Raw genomic sequence first — 19823 nt, 5'->3', positions numbered from 1 at the left:
ATGAGACATGCCCCCCAAAAACCATTTCCCTTCTGAGCCCTCTAGTGCATCTGCAGATCACTTTACATCCACATAAGAGGTATTTCTTCAAGAAATGGGGATTCAAATTTTGGGGGACATTTTCACCTATTACCCCTCGCGAAAATGAAAAATTTGGAGTAACATCAGAATTTTAGTGAAAAATTTTTTTTTTTTTCATTTTCACATCCAACTTCAATGCAAAGCCCTGTGTGGTGTTAAGGCTCTTTGTACCACTCAAGTTCCTTGAGGGGTGTAGTTTCCCAAATGGTATACCATGTGGGTGTTTTTTACTGTTCTGGCACCATGGGGGCTTCCTAAATGTGACATACCCCCGCCCCCCAAAACCATTTCAGCAAAATTCGATCTCCAAAATCCCATTGTCGCTCATTCCCTTCTGAGCCTTGTAGTGCACCCACAGAGCACTTGACATACACGCATGAGGTATTTCCTTACTCGAGAGAAACTAACTTACAAATTGAGGGGCTTTTTCTCCTTTTAACCCTTGTAAAAATAAAAAATATGGGTCTACAAGAACATGTTAGTGTAAAAATGCCTGGCGTGACGTCACGCCTGAAAAAGGACTGATTTTGGCCTGGCAATCAATCCTTTTTCAGTTAGGCTGCACTCGCTCCCTGCCTGTCAATCAGACAGGCGGGAGCGAGCGCATTGGCTCCCCGGCTGCTGGCTGGGAGGCCACTCCTCCCGCACATCGCTGCCGGACTCTGCAGTAAGTGTAATGAGGGAACGGGGTATGCGGGAGGGGGTTTGTGATGGAGGGAACGTTGTATGCGGGGCGGAGGTTTGTGATGGAGGGAACGGGGTATGGCATGGAGGGAACGGGCTAGCGCCGTAGCACCGCATGTAACTAACTAATAGTTTATCTACACAGGGTGCCTCCAGCTGTTTCAATACTATAACTCCCAGCATGCCCTGACAGCCAATAGATGTCAGGGCAAGCTGGGAGTTGTAGTGGTGAAACAGCTGGAGGCACCCTGTGTAGATGAACTAAGGGCGTAAGTCCCCCCCAGCAGGCATCAGTGATGTGGTGCCTGCTGGGGAAGTCTGCCTGGTAGTGAGCACACTACCAGGCAGAAAAAAAGTTATTTTTAATATAGTAAAAATTAAAATTAAAAGCAGGGAGGGGAGGGGGTTAGGGTTAGATTGGCAATAGGCAGGGACAGAAAAAAAATAGGATGGTGGGAGCTACCCTTTAACAAACTTTCAGAATGTCATTTTGAATATGTTGAGGGGTGCAGTGTTCATAATGGGGTCCATTGTCGGATATTTCTAACATAAAGACCCTCAAGTTCACTTCAAAACTGAACTGGTGCCTAAAAAAATTTGATTTTTTACTTGGAAAATTGCTGCTATACTTTGAAGCCCACTGATGTTTTCAAAAAGTAAAAACATGTCAACTTTATGATGCCAACATGTATATGTGAATTGATAATGTATTTGGTATGTCTATTTTACCAAATCAAGAATTACAATAGCTAAAATATAAACCTTTATTACAAAATAACCATATTACAGAATAACGTACACAAATCCCCATAAAAACAGTAGATATCAATTAGTTCACGAAGTGCAATGATAATAGGGTCAATCCCCCGTAATACATGCCTCACCCGACGCGTTTCCCCATAATTCAATAATTATAAAAAACATACGGTTCATCAGGGTACAAAAGCAATTAAAGTGGTCGCTTTAGGACAAAGGTACACATAGTGAATACATATAGAACATATACATAATCATGCGATGAAAAAAAAAGCTCGGCTCTGCTAATTATCGATGAGAACTGCCGTAACGTGTTTTCAGACCTTCATTGTTGTTCCAACATATTCATGATAGCAAAAGTATGTCTCTCTTTAAATAGCCGACCTCACAGATATATAGAGGATATACTCAAGACAATGTTCTCCAGGGATGTCACAATTGTGGTATAGTTATACACAGATATAGGTAGAGCTATCCAGCTAAGAGCCAAGACTGAGGAACAGGACTATCAGTTGTACAAAAATACCCGAGAAGTGAAAGACAATTCATGTACTCTAGCACTCCTCCTTAGTTGAGATATCCACCATCTAGGCCTTATATTCAAGAGCCAGAGATAATCCTTTAGCATAGACAAATGGCAACAAACAGTCCCAACCGGCTGCACTCTAAGGGCACTCTCCTCCGTAACAGGTCCCACTGTTGGTCACCACATTAACTTTTCCTAGCGACCACCACTGCACATGACCACCGCTCCTGATAAAGATTGGCACCACATCCCTCTTTATCAGGAGCGGTGGTCATGTGCAGTGGTGGTCGCTAGGAAAAGTTAATGTGGTGACCAACAGTGGGACCTGTTACGGAGGAGAGTGCCCTTAGAGTGCAGCCGGTTGGGACTGTTTGTTGCTATTTGTCTATGCTAAAGGATTCTCTGGCTCTTGAATATAAGGCCTAGATGGTGGATATCTCAACTGAGGAGGAGTGCTAGAGTACATGAATTGTCTTTCACTTCTCGGGTATTTTTGTACAACTGATAGTCCTGTTCCTCAGTCTTGGCTCTTAGCTGGATAGCTCTACCTATATCTGTGTAGAACTATACCACAATTGTGACATCCCTGGAGAACATATTGTCTTGAGTATATCCTCTATAGATGTGTGAGGTCGGCTATTTAAAGAGACATACTTTTGCTATCATGAATATGTTGGAACAACAATGAAGGTCTGAAAACACGTTACGGCAGTTCTCATCGATAATTAGCAGAGCCGAGCTTTTTTCATCGCATGATTATGTATATGTTCTATATGTATTCACTATGTGTACCTTTGTCCTAAAGCGACCACTTTAATTGCTGTTGTACCCCTGATGAACCGTATGTTTTTTTTTTTATAATTATTGAATTACGGGGAAACGCGTCGGGTGAGGCATGTATTACGGGGGATTGTCCCTATTATCATTGCACTTTGTGAACTAATTGATATCTACTGTTTTTATGGGGATTTGTGTACGTTATTCTGTAATATGGTTATTTTGTAATAAAAGGTTTATATTTTAGCTATTGTAATTCTTGATTTGGTAGTTTAGAGCTAGCTAATTTTGATTTATATATCAGTGATTGTGGTATGTCTATTTTCCTTTACAAGCAGACGGCTTCAAAGTTATAAAAATGCAAAATTTTCTAATTTTTAATGAAATTTTGGAATTTTTCCCCAAGAAATGTTGCAAGTATCAAAGGAAATTTACCACTAACATAAAGTAGAACATGTCACGAAAAAACTGTCTCGGAATCAAATTCATAAGTACAAGCATCCCAGAGTTATTAATGCTTAAAGTGACAGTGGTCAGATGTGCAAAAAATGCTCTGGTCCTTAGGGTCAAAATGGGCTCGGGCCCCAAGGGGTTAATATAACAATGCCAGTTAGGTTTTAAAAAGCTTTTGAAAGTACCGGTAAATTTTTAACTTTCTTCTTAAACACAGTTGCAACTGGAAAATGTGTATGAAGCTGGAAAAGTGAATCTTGTAACCATTATTCAGCTACTAAATGAGGCCTTAAAAATAGTTAAACAGAAAAACAACAACAAAGGCAGCAAAGAATTCCAAGTTGATCTCCAGTATCTCTCAGCTAAAGTGAAACTTGAAACTGAAATTCTTCAAAGACTAAAGCACTTGAGGTAACGTGTTCAGTATGAATATAAGGCTTTCGTTTTCTGTTGTGTCTTCATCTTATTTATTGGTATATAAAGTGAACAATGGGAGATCGATACCCAAACAGTGTTAAAACTTGCCCTGTTTGCCACAAAATCTCCCTAAAGTGAAATTGCCTTTTGATGACCGGGACGAAATGAGAGAAATCGTAACGGACAGATACGGGGCAGACAAATCTCTGCTTTTTATTGATTGTGATTGCTGGTTAATAATACTGGATATTCTTACTTGGTGCAGGCACAAAATAAGAAGGGAGGACATTGTATCTGTTAACAAGTCAATTACTGATAAACAGCATGACTGGGAGAAAAAATGGAAAAGGATTTTAGGCAAGTCACCATTCAGCCTCTTTAAAGGATTGAATCCAGTAAGTTAGTATTGCAACTTTTTAGCTCTTTAAAAAAATATTCTAGCATTCTTTGTATAAATGACCATAAACTTAGTTGAGAAAGATAGAAGTACAGTCAAATCTGTGATATATAACTTTTTACACTTGTTTTATTTTTCAGGTCCTTGAATTTCAACCTCCCCTGGCTCCTCTTTCATTTGACCCTGCTGCAGATGATGCTTTAAGAAACAGTGTTTTTAGTCAATACCCAATATCTCTCTCTGGTGAGATTTTCACTGCTTTGTCAACTACATGTGATTTTTTTTTTTCTTCTTTTCTATGGGAATGGTCTTTAGTGAGTTTCTGAAGAGCATGCATGTCTTTTGCTTTTCTCTATATGTAGCCTATTGAAAACTGATTTCAGGGGCTTTTCTCCAGTTATATAACTTATGATCTCTGAGTGCTCTGATGGTATCATATGGAGATAACTAATGTGTTCTCTGACCCAAGGCCAGACTCATTAGGCAATGTTTGTCAAACTGGCTGAAAAAAAATTCAAAAACTCCATGTTATGCAGAAACTCCACCTGATCCAAAAAAAAGACCCCCCACCCCCCTTCCCAAATAATAAAAAAGCTTATCTTTTGTAGGTAAATAATATCATATTTGACTATTGGCTCCCCAAAAAAAATTTAAGTGCAGTTTTTTTCAGTATGAATATAAGGCTTTTGTCATTCGTGTGTGTGTGTGTGTGTGTTTTATTATTTATTTATTTTTTTAACCTTTCCCCTGTTCACCTTTTTAATATTCCTTTTTGGCATGAAAGGTGAGCAATGGGAGATTGATACCCAAACAGTGTTAACTTGATCTGTTTGTCACAAAATCTCCCTAAAGTGAAATTGCCTTTTGATGACCGGGACGAAATGAGAGAAATCGTAACGGACAGATACGGGGCAGACACACCTGTGCTACTATTAATTTTGATTGTTGGTTAATAATACTACTGAAAATGTATACTTAGTCCAGGTATAGCATTTCATTTGCTTATTTGTCTTCAAGGTAACAAAATAAACGAATTGTGCGAGAAGTCCTCTACTACCTCTCTTCCGAAGGCTGGACCAATTGCTGACTAACAAACATTTCTGGCATACAGGAAGTCTTTTTCTGTGGTCACAAATCTGTGCCAACTTCTGATTTTAGATAAGATTGAGCAATACAATAGGTTTCTTATCATGTTTCTCCTTGCACGTTTGTGGTCAGCAATATGATCATTTAAGATTGTACATTGGTAGAGTAAACTAAATTGAGAAGGAAAGCAAATGAAGTAAAAAAAACTTCAGGCTTTATTTGGGATTCCACAAATTTGTGCTTCATCATTGCTTGTCTACATATTTATTTACACCTGGAGGTCTGATCAGTGGTGCCGGACTTTAATTCTTTCTGCTTTCAGTGTGTTGAAATAGCTATAGGTCACATGAGAGACTCACCCAAGTAGGATGCTATATGGATAAGATTTTGCAGCAAGTGCTTGTTGCAATATCTGTAGACTTTCACTTTACTAGTAGTTTTCTGTACAGCAACAACATTGCAGTCATAGGACCACATGCTAAATGAGTTAAATGCACCTATACATGCAATTTTTTATATTTTTTAGAGTTAACAAATGATGATTCTAGTGTTAAGAACAAGGAGCCTAATGATTCCTTCATGAGTTTTATGGATGCTACACTCTTTACACCCATTGGAAGGTAAGTGTTCCTTCATTAAGACACTCAATTCCATTAAGTTTAATTCTGTGTAAGTTTGTCGTTTGATGTTAGTACTTGAGGTTTTCTTGTTTTAAAAATGATGGAACCAACCAGATGGGTTACTATAGACAACTGTTCCATGCATAAGGTTTGATAAATCTCCCCCCAATATGTACTGAGCAAAATAAATAGTACACGTCAGGATCTCATTTAACCAGTACAGCTGATATCCTTAAGCCATGAGAGGTCTTGCTGTTTGGTCTAGATCAGACACTGAACAGGCCTCCTCTGCTTTTAAGCATGATGTGAACATTGAGAGTTTTTTTTTATACTTTTTTTTTCACTTTTTTAAGGAAATCTCTACAATTTAATAAGACTCCCAGTATGCGTAGACTGTCTCTAAATGAAAAGGTGAGTAATGAATTAAAGTGTTCAAATAAATTAGGGCTTCACGATATGGGGAAAATGTGCGATTGCGATTTTGGGCCCCAAAATGCGATTTCGATATGCAATGCGATATATAATAAAAAAAAATAAATAAAATTGTGAAATCCCCCCCCCATTTCATGTCCAATCCACCTACCTGCCCATTTCTCCTCCCCTTTGTCACATTCTCCTCCCCTTTGCCACATTCTTGTACTGCAACAATACACTAGGTTTCCCGGGCGGTTTTCAAATCTTCCGCGGGAAACTTGTGTGTTTGCTGCCGAAAAAAAATTACCTTTCCCCATCAGCCAATCACTGGCTTGACAAGTGACACCACTGCGGCCAGTGATTGGCTGAAAAGGGGGAGGTCCTACTAGTTGGTGAAGAGAGGAGATGCCGGACCGCATGGAGGGGAACGGCATCTGCAGGGACCAGGAGTAGGTGAGCAGAAGGTTTTTTATTTTTCTCTCCCTGCACCCTTTTACTTCAGTGTTTTTCTATCCGGTTGCCTCGAGCTGTTGTGAAACTACTACTCCCAGCATGCCCGGACAGCCTTTGCCGGTCCGGGCATGCTGAGAATTGTAGTTTTGCAACAACTGGAGGCACCCTGGTTGGGAAACACTGACTTTTAGTGCTGTATTTATCTGTGTATAACACACACACCCATTTTAACAGGGAAATTTAAGTAAAAAAATAAATAAATGTAATCTAAACTTGGACTAAATGCCACATCAGCCCCCCCCGCCCCGACTTTGATTTCTCCTGCACCTCAGTTTGGTCCCATCCCCTCCAGTGTCACATCATTCCTCCCCTTTTATCAGTCCCTGTGCCACATTTTCCCCTCTCATCGCCTCCCCCCCATGTCTTATAATTCCCCCCCCTCATCATTTCCCCCTGTCATCAGCCCCCCATCATGTTCCTCTTATGCCATTCTTCCCATGCCTCATCACTCCCCCTTTTCCCGTGCGCATATGCATGTGCACACACATGCACGCACACACATGCACGCACACACATGCACGCACACACATGCACGCACACACATGCACGCACACGCACGCACACGCACGCACGCACACGCACACACACACACACACATACACACACACACATACACACACACACATACACACACACACACACACACACACACACACACACACACATACACACACACACACACACACACACATACACACACACACATACACACACACACATACACACACACACATACACACACACACACACACATATATATATATTTATTATAAATGTTCTCTATCGGCTCCATTGGGGGGGACACAGACCATGGGTGCATGCTGCTGTCACTAGGAGGCTTGACACTATGGCAACCAGAAAAGTCGGCTCCTCCCAGCAGGGTATACCCGCCCACAGGCACCTGAGGTAATCAGTTTTAGCTTAGTGTCTTAAGGAGGCGGACATGGTCTGGAGTTCTCTCCAGACCAGGTCTTATGTTTTATTATTTTTCCTAGATTTAGGGATGTTTTTTGTTCCGTTTTCTTTCCGGTTTTCAGGTGGGCACTCGGGAACTGCGGCTCACTGTTTCCCCGTTGCGATTGAGGTGGGGCACAGAAATTGCGTATATGTACTGTTAACCCCCTCTCACCAATGGTCAGCGTCTGGGGTTGTACCTCATGGGTCCGGGTCCCCCTACCTCCCTGCTCACCTCGCTCGCACATGGTAGCCCGGCATGATGCAGGTGACTAAAGCTGGCTGAAGACTTAATTAGGTATGTTCTTCAGCATGTGGTGAGTATTTTCCTCCCTTTTTTTTTTTTTTTTTTTCCCCTTTAGGTGGTTGATTTTCAACCTCTGGAGACCCCCAGTGTTAGCCCACTGTTACATTAGGACGGGGCCAGGAGTTCTGCCATATTTCTTTCGGCAGCGGAGATTGCCGAAGGTATTTCGCCCGCTCCTTTCCCCACTAGCGGGGCCGGGAGCGGGCGCCATTATTTTCTCAACCGCATTTACTCGGCGGGCCGGGACGCTTTGGCTCCGCCCACCCGGCCGTCGCGGTTTCTCTGAGCGGGAACTTGTTCCCACGGCCGCACATAGCACCCTGACATTCTTTTCTTCGGCAAGGGAGGCTGCCGGAGGTACTGCGCCCGCTCCTTTCCCCATATGCAGTAGCATATGCGCTAGGGGCCAGGAGCGGGCACCATTATTACTTCTGCTGTATTTACCTTGGCGGGCTGGGGCGCATTAGCTCCGCCCACCCGGCCTATCTGTGCTTCTCAGCAGGGACTAGTTACCTATTAGCACTGTGCGCGCGCAGAGGGAAGTTTTCGGGGCCATTCAACAGCGCCCGAAAAAAAAAAAAGGCGGGCTCTGCTAAACCCACTTGTTCTCCTGCACCACTGCTCCCCCCCAGATCCCCAACTTGGCTCAGGCCTCCCAGTATGTGGTGACTGCCTTGGAGAGGTCCTCTCTACTCGGAGGGTTCCGTTCTCCCCCCTATTCTGACGCTCTCGCAGCGTCACAGGGGTGTTTCATTTGACTCATCCCCTGAGTCTGGGCAGGCACGGGCGCTCCCCTCACAGGCATCGCCCCGTTGCTCCAGCTTGTAGCTCGCGTCACTCCACTAGAGGACGGTCACATGGTGGCAGTTCTGGTTCTCCAGACCTGCGTACCAAGCCAGTCTCTCCCTCTTCCAGGGCAGCCTCCCGCGTTCACCTTCATCTGGAGAACTTGCGGATGAAGTTTCAGATTCGGCCTCTGATTCAGAGGACCGCACGGATATGCCTGATGTGGTGTACTCATTGGTTTTGGCCATAAGAGACATCTTCCAGCTAAAGGACCCAGGAACTTCGGACGTGGTCCAGAAGTTGCCTCTCATCGTGCCCGACCTCTTCCAGGGCTGCCTCACCTCGTTCCCATTCACCTGGAGAACTTGTGGATGAGGTTTCTGATTCGGCCTCCGACTCGAAGGAACGCACGGATGCCTGATGTGGTGTCACCTTCCATCTAAAGGACCCAGGAACTTCGGACTTGGCTCCAGAAGTCTCCTTTCTTCGTGCCTGACCGGCACCCAAGACCTTCAGCTCTCACGCTGAATTTTACGCCCTGCTGGTATCTGCCTGGAGGCACTGTGACAGAACTTTCAGGAAACAAAGGTTCAAGCGCGGTATCCCTTCGCCATGGACCTCATTGCTCGGTGGACCTCCTCTCCAACTGTGGATCTGCCGGTCTCCCGTCTCTCTAAGGTACCTACCCGGCTGTTGGCTGATGCGGCTGCCTTCAAGGATTTAGCGGACATAAGGGTGGAGATTTTGGCAAACTTTGCCTTTTGAGACAGCAGGTTATTACTGCTCTTGCTTCGGCCTGGGTGTCAAAGGCCCTTTCAGTAGGGTCTCCATCTCCGCTAGGGTGGTCTTCAAGATCCATCTGGTGGATTTATTTAATCTAGCTCTCCGATGCTCCGCAGCTGGACATTTTCTGTGTTTTTCTTCCATGCACATCCACTGTGCTGCCTTTGCCACAAACTACCTGGTAGCCACCGTCCCTCCATGTGGCTTAAGCAACCTCCAAATACTCCCAAGGGACTTCAATAGGCGCAGAAAGGATGAGAAGTTATAGATGTATACACGATAGCATTTATATGCAGAACAACGCATTTCGACACCAGGACGGGTGTCTTAAGTTAATAGCAAATGTTGACAAAGGAACATATTTATGCAAAAAACAGACAAAAAGATAATCAACTCACAATGGGTGGTTACTCCGTCTGTGCCAAACCGGAAGTGGTCATCAGAATCACGGCGCACAGACGGAAGGGATAAAACGGACTACATACAGTCAACATAGGGTAAGTGTATATAAAAAATATAAATATACATATAAAAATAGATACATAGATCAATTACTGTAAAAATCTAACAACAAGGAACACTGGTCAAATTAGTATTATGTGATGTTTTCAATTGTCTCATTCGACCCATCAGGCTGGAGACATTTAAGTTTAAAGATCCAGTGGCTTAAAGCCTGGAATGTGGACGCCGCCTTCTAGAAGTAAGGCGAAGGGCGGAAAAGAGTTCTTTATTACCTCTGGATAAGGCTCACAGAACCGCTTTCCGTTTTAAGTCCTCCTTCCGTTTCTGCGGACCTTTGGTACCAACAAAGGGTCCAGCCAGGCACCTTCTCGGGAAGGGGGCTCTCTCCTTCCGGACCTGTCACTCCCGGAGGTCGGCTATCCGTTCCGGCCATTTTTGCGGCCCCATCAGGCACCCATAGGCCTTCCTCGGTCTGAAGGGTCGCCCCCACCCGCCGACCTTTCTCGGGTGGTTGGTCGCCTCTTATTCTTCCGGGATGCGCGGACCACACACATTCAGGATTCCTGGGTCAGGGATGTGGTAGTCAACGGATACAGGATCGAATTTACTTCCCTTCCATGGGATTGCCTTTTTCTTTCCTAGACCCTCCGGTTTCCCCTCTCTAGCGAAGGCAGTTCGGGGCGGGCCCCCTTTTTTATCCAGGAAGTAATTGTCCCGGTTCCTTCAGAGGAACGTTTTCATGGTTATTCCAACCTCTTTGTGGTCCCCAAGAAAGGCGTTTCTGTTCGCCCAATCTTGGTTCCTGAGTATCTCAGCCAGCATTTTCTGCTTTCCCATCCCGAATGGAGTCTCTCCGTTCGGTGCTGGCGTCCATGGTTCACGGGGAGTTTCCGTTCCTCGGTGGACATCAAGGATGCCTGCCTCCAGATTTCATTGATTTTTTTTTTTTCCGGTCATCAGCGGTACCTCCGCTTTGCAGTTCCGGACGGTCATTTTCTATTGTGGCCCTCCTTTTCGGTCTGGCCACTTCTCCGCGGACCTTTACCACAGTCCTGGCGCCTGTGATAGCCCTTTTACGGACAACAGCTGTTTACATGATTCCTTACTGGGACGACTTCCTAATCGGCGCTCCAGCCAGGGCCCCGATCCTGAAGAGTCTTAGTCTCAACCTCCAGGACTTGTCTCACTTCAGATAGATGGTCAAACGGGACAAGTCCAACCGCTCTCCTGGGGCTCCAGTTCGACGCGGCCTCTGCCCGCTTTCGACTCTGCCGACTAATTGGCTGACTCTCTTATCAAGAGTCCGATGACTTTGGCACCCTGCTCCAGTTTCCATTCGCTTTTGCATGAAAGCCCTGGGTCGGTTAGTGGAGGACAGGCCCCCCCCAATGGATCCTTCGAGAGATTTTACGGTAAGCATAAAATCACCTTTTTCACTCCTCCCCGCCCCCCCCCCCCCCCCCCCAGCTTTCTCTGTTTTTTTTTTTTTTTTTTTTTTTTTTCATTTTCCCTATCTCCCCCCTCCTTCATCACATAATTTTTTTTTTTTTACTTTCCTTACTTGGCTGCGCTTTGGCAGGCCAGGTCAGGCGGCGGGTCTTGCGGGCTGTGTGGTCAGTGAAACTGATCAGTGACTTCCTCTGCCGGCTTCTCTGCGTGGCATCAGTGACGTCACTTCATTTCCTGCAGTCTGACTCGCGGTGGCTGTAGGAAATGAAAAGTGACGTCACTGATGCCACGCAGATGAGCCGGGAGAGGACTTCATTCATCTGCTTCATGACCACACAGCCCGCAAGACCCGCTGTCTGACCTGCCGAAGCAGCCACGTAAGGAAAATAAAAAAACCTATAAAAAGCAGGGGAAAAGGGGAATGATGAGGGAGGGGGGAGGAGCCGCTGCTGGTCACTGATTTAAAGTGGCCGGGCTGCTAATACTTCACAAGCTACTGCGGCCGCTTGAAATCAGTGACCAGAAGATTTATCTGCCTATAACATGCAGGCATGGGTGAGTGTCATACACCGATAAATACGGGTATTTTTGTTTTTACCTGCTCTGGCCGGCCCCGCCACGGGAGATGGCCCGAGCAGATAATTGCATGTTTTCTCGGTGGGGCCATATAGCTAGATCGCAAAAATCTTGATTCGATTGCTTTTGCGATATATCGTGCAACCCTAAAATAAATTTATTCATGGCCGTAAATGATTGCATCCCTGATATTTTTTCAAGAAAATTAAGAAATGTCTCACAGAAAAGGATTGCAGTAACACATGTTTTGCTATACACGTTTACTCCCTTTTGTGTGTATTGGAACTAAACCAAAAAAAGAGGGGAAAAAAAGCAAATTGGACATAATGACACACCAAACTCCAAAAATGGGCTGGACAAAATTATTGGCACCCATAACTTAATATTTGGTTGCACACCCTTTGAAAAATGAAGTAAAATCAGTTGTATCTTCGTATATCCATCAATAAGCTTCTTACACCTCTCAGCCGGAATGTTGGACAACTCTTCCTTTGCCGACTGTTCCAGATCTCTCTTATTGGAAGGGCGCCTTTTTCCCAACAGCAATTTTAAGATCTCTCCACAGGTGTTCAGTGGGATTTAGATCTGGACTCATTGCTGGCCACTTCAGAACTCTCCAGCGCTTTGTTGACATCCATTTCTGGGTGCTTTTTGACATATGTTTGGGGTCATTGTCCTGCTGGAAGACCCAATATTTCGGACGCAAACCCAGCTTTCTGACCCTGGGCTGTACAGTGCAACCCAAAATCCATTGGTAATCCTCAGATTTCATGATGCCGTGCACACATTCAAGGCACCCAGTGCCAGAGGCAGCAAAACAACCCCATAACATCATTGAACCTCCACCATATTTCACTGTAGGCACTGTTATTTTCTTTGTAGGCCTCATTCCATTTTCGGTAAACAGTAGAATGATATGCTTTACCAAAAAGTTCTATCTTGGTCTCATCTGTCCACAAGAAGTTTTCCCAGAAGGATTTTGGCTTACTCAAATTTTTCTCTTCCGTCCACTCCCAGGGAGATTAGCTACAGTGCCATGGGTTGCAAACTTCTTGATGATGTTGTGCACTGTGAACAAAGGCAAATCTAGATCTCTGGAGATGGACTTGTAACCTTGAGATTTTTGATATTTTTCCATAATTTGGTTCTCAAGTCCTTAGACAGTTCTCTTCTCCTCTTTCTGTTGTCCATGCTTAGTGTGGCGCACACAGACACACAATGCAAAGACGAAGTGAACTTCTCTCCTTTTTTTATCTGCTTTCAGGTGTGATTTATATATTGCCCACACCTGTTACTTGCCCCTGGTGAGTTTAAAGGAGCATCACATGCTTGAAACAATCTTAATTTTCCACAATTTTGAAAGGGTGCCAATAATTTTGTCCAGCCAATTTTTGGAGTTTGGTGTGAGATTATATCCAATTTTCTTTTTTTTCTTTTTAGGTTTAGTTCCAATACACACAAAGGGAATAAACATGTGTATAGCAAAAAGTGTTACTGCAATCCTTTTCTGTGAGAAATACTTCATTTTCTTGAAAAATTTCAGGGGTGCCAACATTTACGACCATGACGTATATGTATTTACCTTCTGTTGAGAACAATTGTCTTCAGGTACCATTAACCCCTTAAGGCCCATTTTGGCCTTAACCTTAAAGGGGTTACCCACCATAAGGTGATTTTAGTACTTGCATGCCAGAACTGGGTATTTCCTGTTTGGGATGTTTAGTTTAGAGAAGAAAATCACAGTTCCATGCTTGAAAGTTTGAGGTCACTTTCCTTCCTCCCACACATCAGTCACCCCACCCATTTGAAAGTGTTTTCTAACCAGGGGGCCTACAACTGTTGCAAAATTGAAGCAGGACTGGCTCCCTCTGATCACCTGACCAGTGATGTCAGGTCTCGATGCACTGCAACCTAGGAAATCCCAAGACATGAGTAATTTTGTATGCTGTTAAAAATATTGGGGCAATAATCACAGAAGAATTGTGAGACCACCGTCACACACAGGTACAGACACTATATTATGAACTACACTAACTTTACAGCCCCTGTAGCATAGTCAAATAAAAAAATATCCTGGAATACTCTAACCTCCCTGGCGGTATGATTGCGTCAGAAAATTTGTACCAAAAGTGGTACCATTTTTTGCATGGAAATTTGACGTTGTGTTGTACCTACCCATTTTATGCCCACCACCCATTTCACATCCCCCCCATGTCACATTCTCCCTCCTCCCCCCCCCCCTCCCCCTTGTCACATTCTCCCTCCTCCCCCCCCCATATGTCACATTCTTCCCTCCCCCCGCCCCAATGTCACATTCTTGTTCGGCAGCAACACACACTAGGCTTGCCGGGAAGACTTCAAACCTAGTGTATTTGCTGCCGAACAAGTCCTTTCCCCTCTCAACCAATCACTGGCTTGACAAGTGACACCACTGCGGCCAGTGATTGGCTGAAATGGGAAAGGTCCTACAAGTTGAATAATGAAGAGAGGACACCCCGGACCGCACGGAGGGGAACGGCATCTGCAGGGACCGGGAGTAGGTGAGCAGAAGGATTTTTGATTTTCCTCCCGGTGGCCTTTTACACTTAGCTCAGTGTTTTTCTACCAGGTTGCTTCTGGCTGTTGTGAAACTAATACTCCCAGCATGCCCGGACAGCCTCTGGCTGTTTGGGCATGCTGAGAGTTGTAGTTTTGCAACAACTGGAAGCACCCTGGTTTGGAAACACTGACTTTCAGTATTTAGAATTCTCTTTATCTGCTCTGGCCAGCCACCTCTCGCAGCAGCACATGAGAGCCGGCCCGAACAGATAATCGCAAGTTTTCCCTGGGGGGCCATATCGCAAAAAGCGCGATTCGATTGCTTTTGCGATATATCGTGCAGCCTTATTTACCCCGGCAACTCTGCAATGCTACCCCGAGCTGAAGAACTTCTGTATGCTGCATTTACAGCGGAGATTGCTGCCCCGAGCAGGCACCTGGAAAGGCAGCATACAGAGGTCCTTCAGCGGCGGATCCGCAGTGTAATACGCACTGGGGATCCGCTTGTGTGAATGCACCCTAAAAATCAGAATGCTTTAAATTTTGCACCTACAGACTCATATGAGGGCTTTTTTTTTATTTTTATTTATTTATTTTTTTTGTGCACCAATTATGACATCAATCATTTCACTACAAAATCTATGGCAAAACCAGAAAAAATACTTGTGGGGCAAAATTGGGAAAACGCCATTTTGTAACTTCTGATTATACACCGTACACTTGTCAGTAAAAATGACACCATATCTTTATTCTGTAGGTCCATACGGTTACAAGGGTACCCAATTTATATAGGTTTTATTTTACTACATGCACCAAAATTAGTATGACCCCCCCCTACAACTTTTATTTCTCCATATACAGGTATGTATGAGGGCTAATTTTTTAAGTTTTTATCAGTACCTTTTTTGTTTTAATGTTTTTTTTTTATCGTGTTATGCATAGTTACCAAAAAAAATGCGGTTTTGGACTGGAATTTTTTTACGTGTGCCATTGATCGTGCGGTTTTAATTAACATTTATATTTTTATAGTTCGGACATTTGCACACACGGCGTTACTACATATGATTTTTTTTATTGCATTATTTAATTTTATAAAATGGGGGGGTGATCCAAACTTTTAAGGGATGGGCTTATTCATATTGTCTGACTTTTTTTTTTTTTTTTTTTTTTGGACTTTTATATACAATCATTAGAATGCATTCACTGGCTAAGCCAAGCTACATGATTGTATTGGCAGCAGGTAAGGAGACCCTCCTCTGCCATTTTTAGCTCCCCAAACCCACAAGATCACATTGTGGGGGATCGGTGAGCCCTCCTGAGCGATTAGCAAATTTTAGACGCATGATTGGCATTGATCACTGCGTCTAAAGGGTTAAATGACTGCATCAGCAGGATTGCTTCTGCCTGTCATCGGCAGTAAGCGTCAGGCTGATAGCTGATACTTACTGCTCTGAAGCGTGCTGCACATCTGTGCTCTCATCAAAGCCACTTAATGAATCAAGGCATTCAAGTACGCCCATGGTCCTTAAATTCCAAGACCCAAGGGCATACCTGTACACCCTGTGTCCTTAATGGGTTAAAGAAATGCTAGTCTGTGAACAGCTTGCTATGGTAGGAATTAGAGAACCTCAAATCTTGTGGATTAGCCCTTTTAGATGTCCTGATCAGTACTTGGGGCCCTTTTTACACTGCCACCATACTCCCTTAAAGGAGTAGTCCAGTGGTGACTCAGTGGTGAGCAACTTATCCCCTATCTTAAGTATAGGGGATAAGTTGCAGATCGCGGGGGGTCCGACCGCTGGGGCCCCCTGCGATCACCTGTACGGAGCCCCGACAGCCCGCGGGAAGGGGGCGTGTCGACCTCCGCACGAGGCGGCGGCCGACGCGCCCCCTCAATACAACTCTATGGCAGAGCCGAAGCGCTGCCTTCGGCAATCTCCGGCTCTGCCATTGAGATGGATTGAGGGGGCGTGTCGGCCGCCGCTTCGTGCGGGGGTAGACACCCGCTATCTAGGTGGAGAGCCGAGGCCCCGTACAGAGAGATCGCAGGGGGCCCCAGCGGTCGGACCCCCCGCGATCTCAAACTTATCCCCTATCCTTAGGATAGGGGATAAGTTTTTCACCACTGGACTACTCCTTTAAAGGAAGCGCTGTCATGAGTTTGACTGAAGTTGAACAGAGAAGAAAATCGGTCATGTAGTTACCCCTCCCCCCTTCCACTCGACTATACTAGATATCCGACGCACCCCTCCGGAGTCAAAGGCGGCATGAACCTAACCTTATTTTCTTTTGCATCACCTGCTAGTAATTCTGTGTCGCATCCTTGTTGAGAACTGGGATAAATGGGTCAATGAACTTGTTCTAAAATGTACTTTCACCATAGTGTGTGTGTGTGTGTAATTAATATATATATATATATATATATATATATATATATATATATATATATATATATATATATATATATATATAATTATATTTATTTATATATATTTATTAATATATATATTTATTAATGTGTGTGTGTGTGTGTATATGTATATGTATATATATATATATATATATATATATATATATATATATATATATATATATATATATATATATATATATATATATATATAATATAATATATTTTTTATAATTTTATCACACTTTACAATTATTGTACTTTCGCAGGATTTTCGAACACCTACCTCTAATGGGAAAGAGAGTTTAATACAAAAAACGCCAATCTCTGCAATGCAGAAAAGGAGGTCTGACACTAGCTGGAAAACTCCTGCAGGCAGCTTACTACATCATACCCCAACACCAACTAAGCAAAATGCCAGGAGTGCTGCACGTCTACAGCTTGCACAACAGGTATGAATTCTTTCTTATGTAACATGTATGCATGTCAAAATTATCTAATCCTTAATATTCAGGTTGTTGCAGGGCAGTTGCTACCTTCTTTCTGAACCTCCTTAACCCCTTAAGAACCCGGGGCATACAGGTATGCCCTGACGTTCTGGGACTCTAAGGCCCAGGGCCCACCTGTATGCCCGTGGGAATTCTGGTCCCCAATGTGCAATTCAGCAGGCACCCCGTGCAAACCCCTGGGAGACCGGCCCTGTCCTGAGACCCCCACCCCATCAATTCAGATCGGCGATTTCGGGTCAGTCGGGTCCCCGGTGACCCGGTAAAAAAAAATGGCTGATAGGTGCCACCTCACGATCATCCTGACTCTACAGCCAACTAATCAGGACTCCTGCTGTGGGGGGTGTCCCTAACTGCACCTGCTCCGCCCCTATTCTTGAGGGCGAGTGTCGGGAGTCCTCACCTGCAGCGGGGCTCCAGGAGCGGAGACAGTGGCAGCGGCGTCAGGCAGGATCTGGCAGAGCAGCAGCAGGAGGAGGTAAGGCCATGCCTCTGGCTGTTGCCTAGCAACAACTCCCACCATGCACTTTGGTAGTTTTTGCATGCTGGGGGTTGTAGTTATGCAACAGCTGGAGGCACATTATTCTATGAAAGTGTGCATCCAGCTGTTGCATTACTACAACCCCCAGTATGCACTGACACCCAAAGGGCATGCTGGGAGTTGCAGTAGTAGACCTCCAGCTGTTGCATAACTACAAGTCTCAGCATGCCCGTCGGCTGTACAAGTACGCCCGTTGACTGTCCAGGCATGCTGGGAGTTTTGCAACAGCTGTAGGTACTGTTTGGGAAACACTGTCGTAGGGTAATTTTAGTATTCGAGGAAAGTGTCATTCTTGCATCCTGGCCTGTCCCTATGCAAATCCCTAATTTAGGCCTCAAATGCGCATGGCGCGCTCTCACTTCGGAGCCCTGTTTTTATTTCAAGGCAACATATGGGGTATTTCTGTACTCGGGAGAAATTGCCTAACAAATTTTGGGGGGCTTTTTCTCCTTTTACCCCTTTTTGAAAAGGTAAAGTTTGAGTCTGCTCCAGCATGTTATAGTAAAAATGTAAATTTTTAAAACTAACATGCTGGTGTTGCCCCATACTTTTCATTTTCACAAGAGGTAAAAGAGGGGGGGAGGGGGCGCCCACAATTTGTAACACAATTTCTCCTCAGTACGGAAATACCCCATATGTTAATGGAAAATGCTCTGCGGGCGCACAACATGGCCCAGGAGTGAGAGTGCCATGTACATTTGAGGTTAATTGCACAGGGGTGACTGTTACTGCGGTTCTAAAATAAACTGAAAAGCGTTCCGTAAATCCCTCCTCAGCCATATGCTACAAGCAGCCCGCACAGTCATTCACAAATTTCTCGGCTCGGCAGTTGAGGACTTATCCTGCATAAATTAGTTCAGCTTTCAGGTGCTCCTGTGGGCTGGAAAAGGTGGATACAGTCCTAGGAGAATCTTTCCTCAAGTTCGCTCATCTCTAATTAATAACTCTGGGATGCTTTTACTTATGAATTTGATTCCGAGAGTTTTTTTCGTGACATATTCTACTTTAACATAGCTGTAAAATTTCGTCGATACTTGTGCGGGGCATTATCGGCTTATCGGCAAGGTAATTGCCGATACCGATAATGCCCAAAATCGTGATTATCGGCCATACCGATAATCCGTCGATCCCTATACTGACCCACACCATATCCTTATATGCAGATGATATTCTAATATTATCGAATCCGGTTATATCAATGAAAAGAGTTTTTTTAGATCTATTAGATAATTTTGGATTAGTTTCATACTAATTATCTAAAGCAAAATCACAAGCCCTCCCATAAACCTTCAGACCGTAATTAAATTTTCAGTCTTCAAATCAATTAGATTGGCAGACAACTCAAATTAAATACCTGGGAATTTGGATTACAACAACATTTGGTTTGCTATATAAATTGAACTATATGCCATATATTAAACAATTAGTTAGATTTGGAACAATACAAAAAGGTAGAAGTATCCTGGTTGGAGAGAATCACTGCATTTAAAATGATGCTGTTACCTAAACTTCTTTATTTATATAGGGTTCTCCCAATCAGGATTCCAGTATCTTTCTTTAGAAAAGTTAAAATAACTAGGTATATTTGGCTAAACCATAAACCTAAAGTAAAATACTTAATGATGACCAAGAATAGGGCAGCAGGGGGGGGGGCCTTGGCTTACCCAACGTTTTTCACTCCTATATAGTGACAGTAGTGAAACAAATTAAGGCATGGTGGACACGTTCATATGATATCCACTGGGTACAGATTGAACAGACATATATTGAGAATAGGGATACACTCT

At 44.0% G+C, this 19823-nt stretch overlaps 1 protein-coding gene and 2 non-coding genes across 4 annotated transcripts in view; all 3 read left to right on the top strand.

The window, feature by feature from the left end:
- HAUS6 (HAUS augmin like complex subunit 6) overlaps positions 1-19823 on the top strand; it is a 64328-nt gene that overhangs the window by 25820 nt on the left and 18685 nt on the right. For both annotated transcript variants that reach the window (XM_056519842.1, XM_056519834.1), the window contains exons 9-14: positions 3495-3688; positions 3960-4089; positions 4232-4334; positions 5704-5797; positions 6151-6208; positions 17259-17441. In XM_056519842.1, the coding sequence (XP_056375817.1) occupies positions 3495-3688; positions 3960-4089; positions 4232-4334; positions 5704-5797; positions 6151-6208; positions 17259-17441 (762 nt within the window). The remainder of the gene's footprint in view (positions 1-3494; positions 3689-3959; positions 4090-4231; positions 4335-5703; positions 5798-6150; positions 6209-17258; positions 17442-19823) is intronic.
- LOC130345598 (small Cajal body-specific RNA 8) lies at positions 3768-3898 on the top strand. Its single transcript, XR_008884281.1, has one exon. It is a non-coding gene; the product is annotated as a small Cajal body-specific RNA 8 (non-coding RNA).
- LOC130345609 (small Cajal body-specific RNA 8) lies at positions 4884-5012 on the top strand. Its single transcript, XR_008884282.1, has one exon. It is a non-coding gene; the product is annotated as a small Cajal body-specific RNA 8 (non-coding RNA).

Source organism: Hyla sarda, chromosome 1 (assembly GCF_029499605.1).
Source record: "Hyla sarda isolate aHylSar1 chromosome 1, aHylSar1.hap1, whole genome shotgun sequence".
Lineage (NCBI taxonomy): Eukaryota > Metazoa > Chordata > Amphibia > Anura > Hylidae > Hyla > Hyla sarda.
The sequence above is the reverse complement of the archived record's forward strand: the minus strand, read 5'-3'. Positions and strand labels throughout refer to the sequence as shown.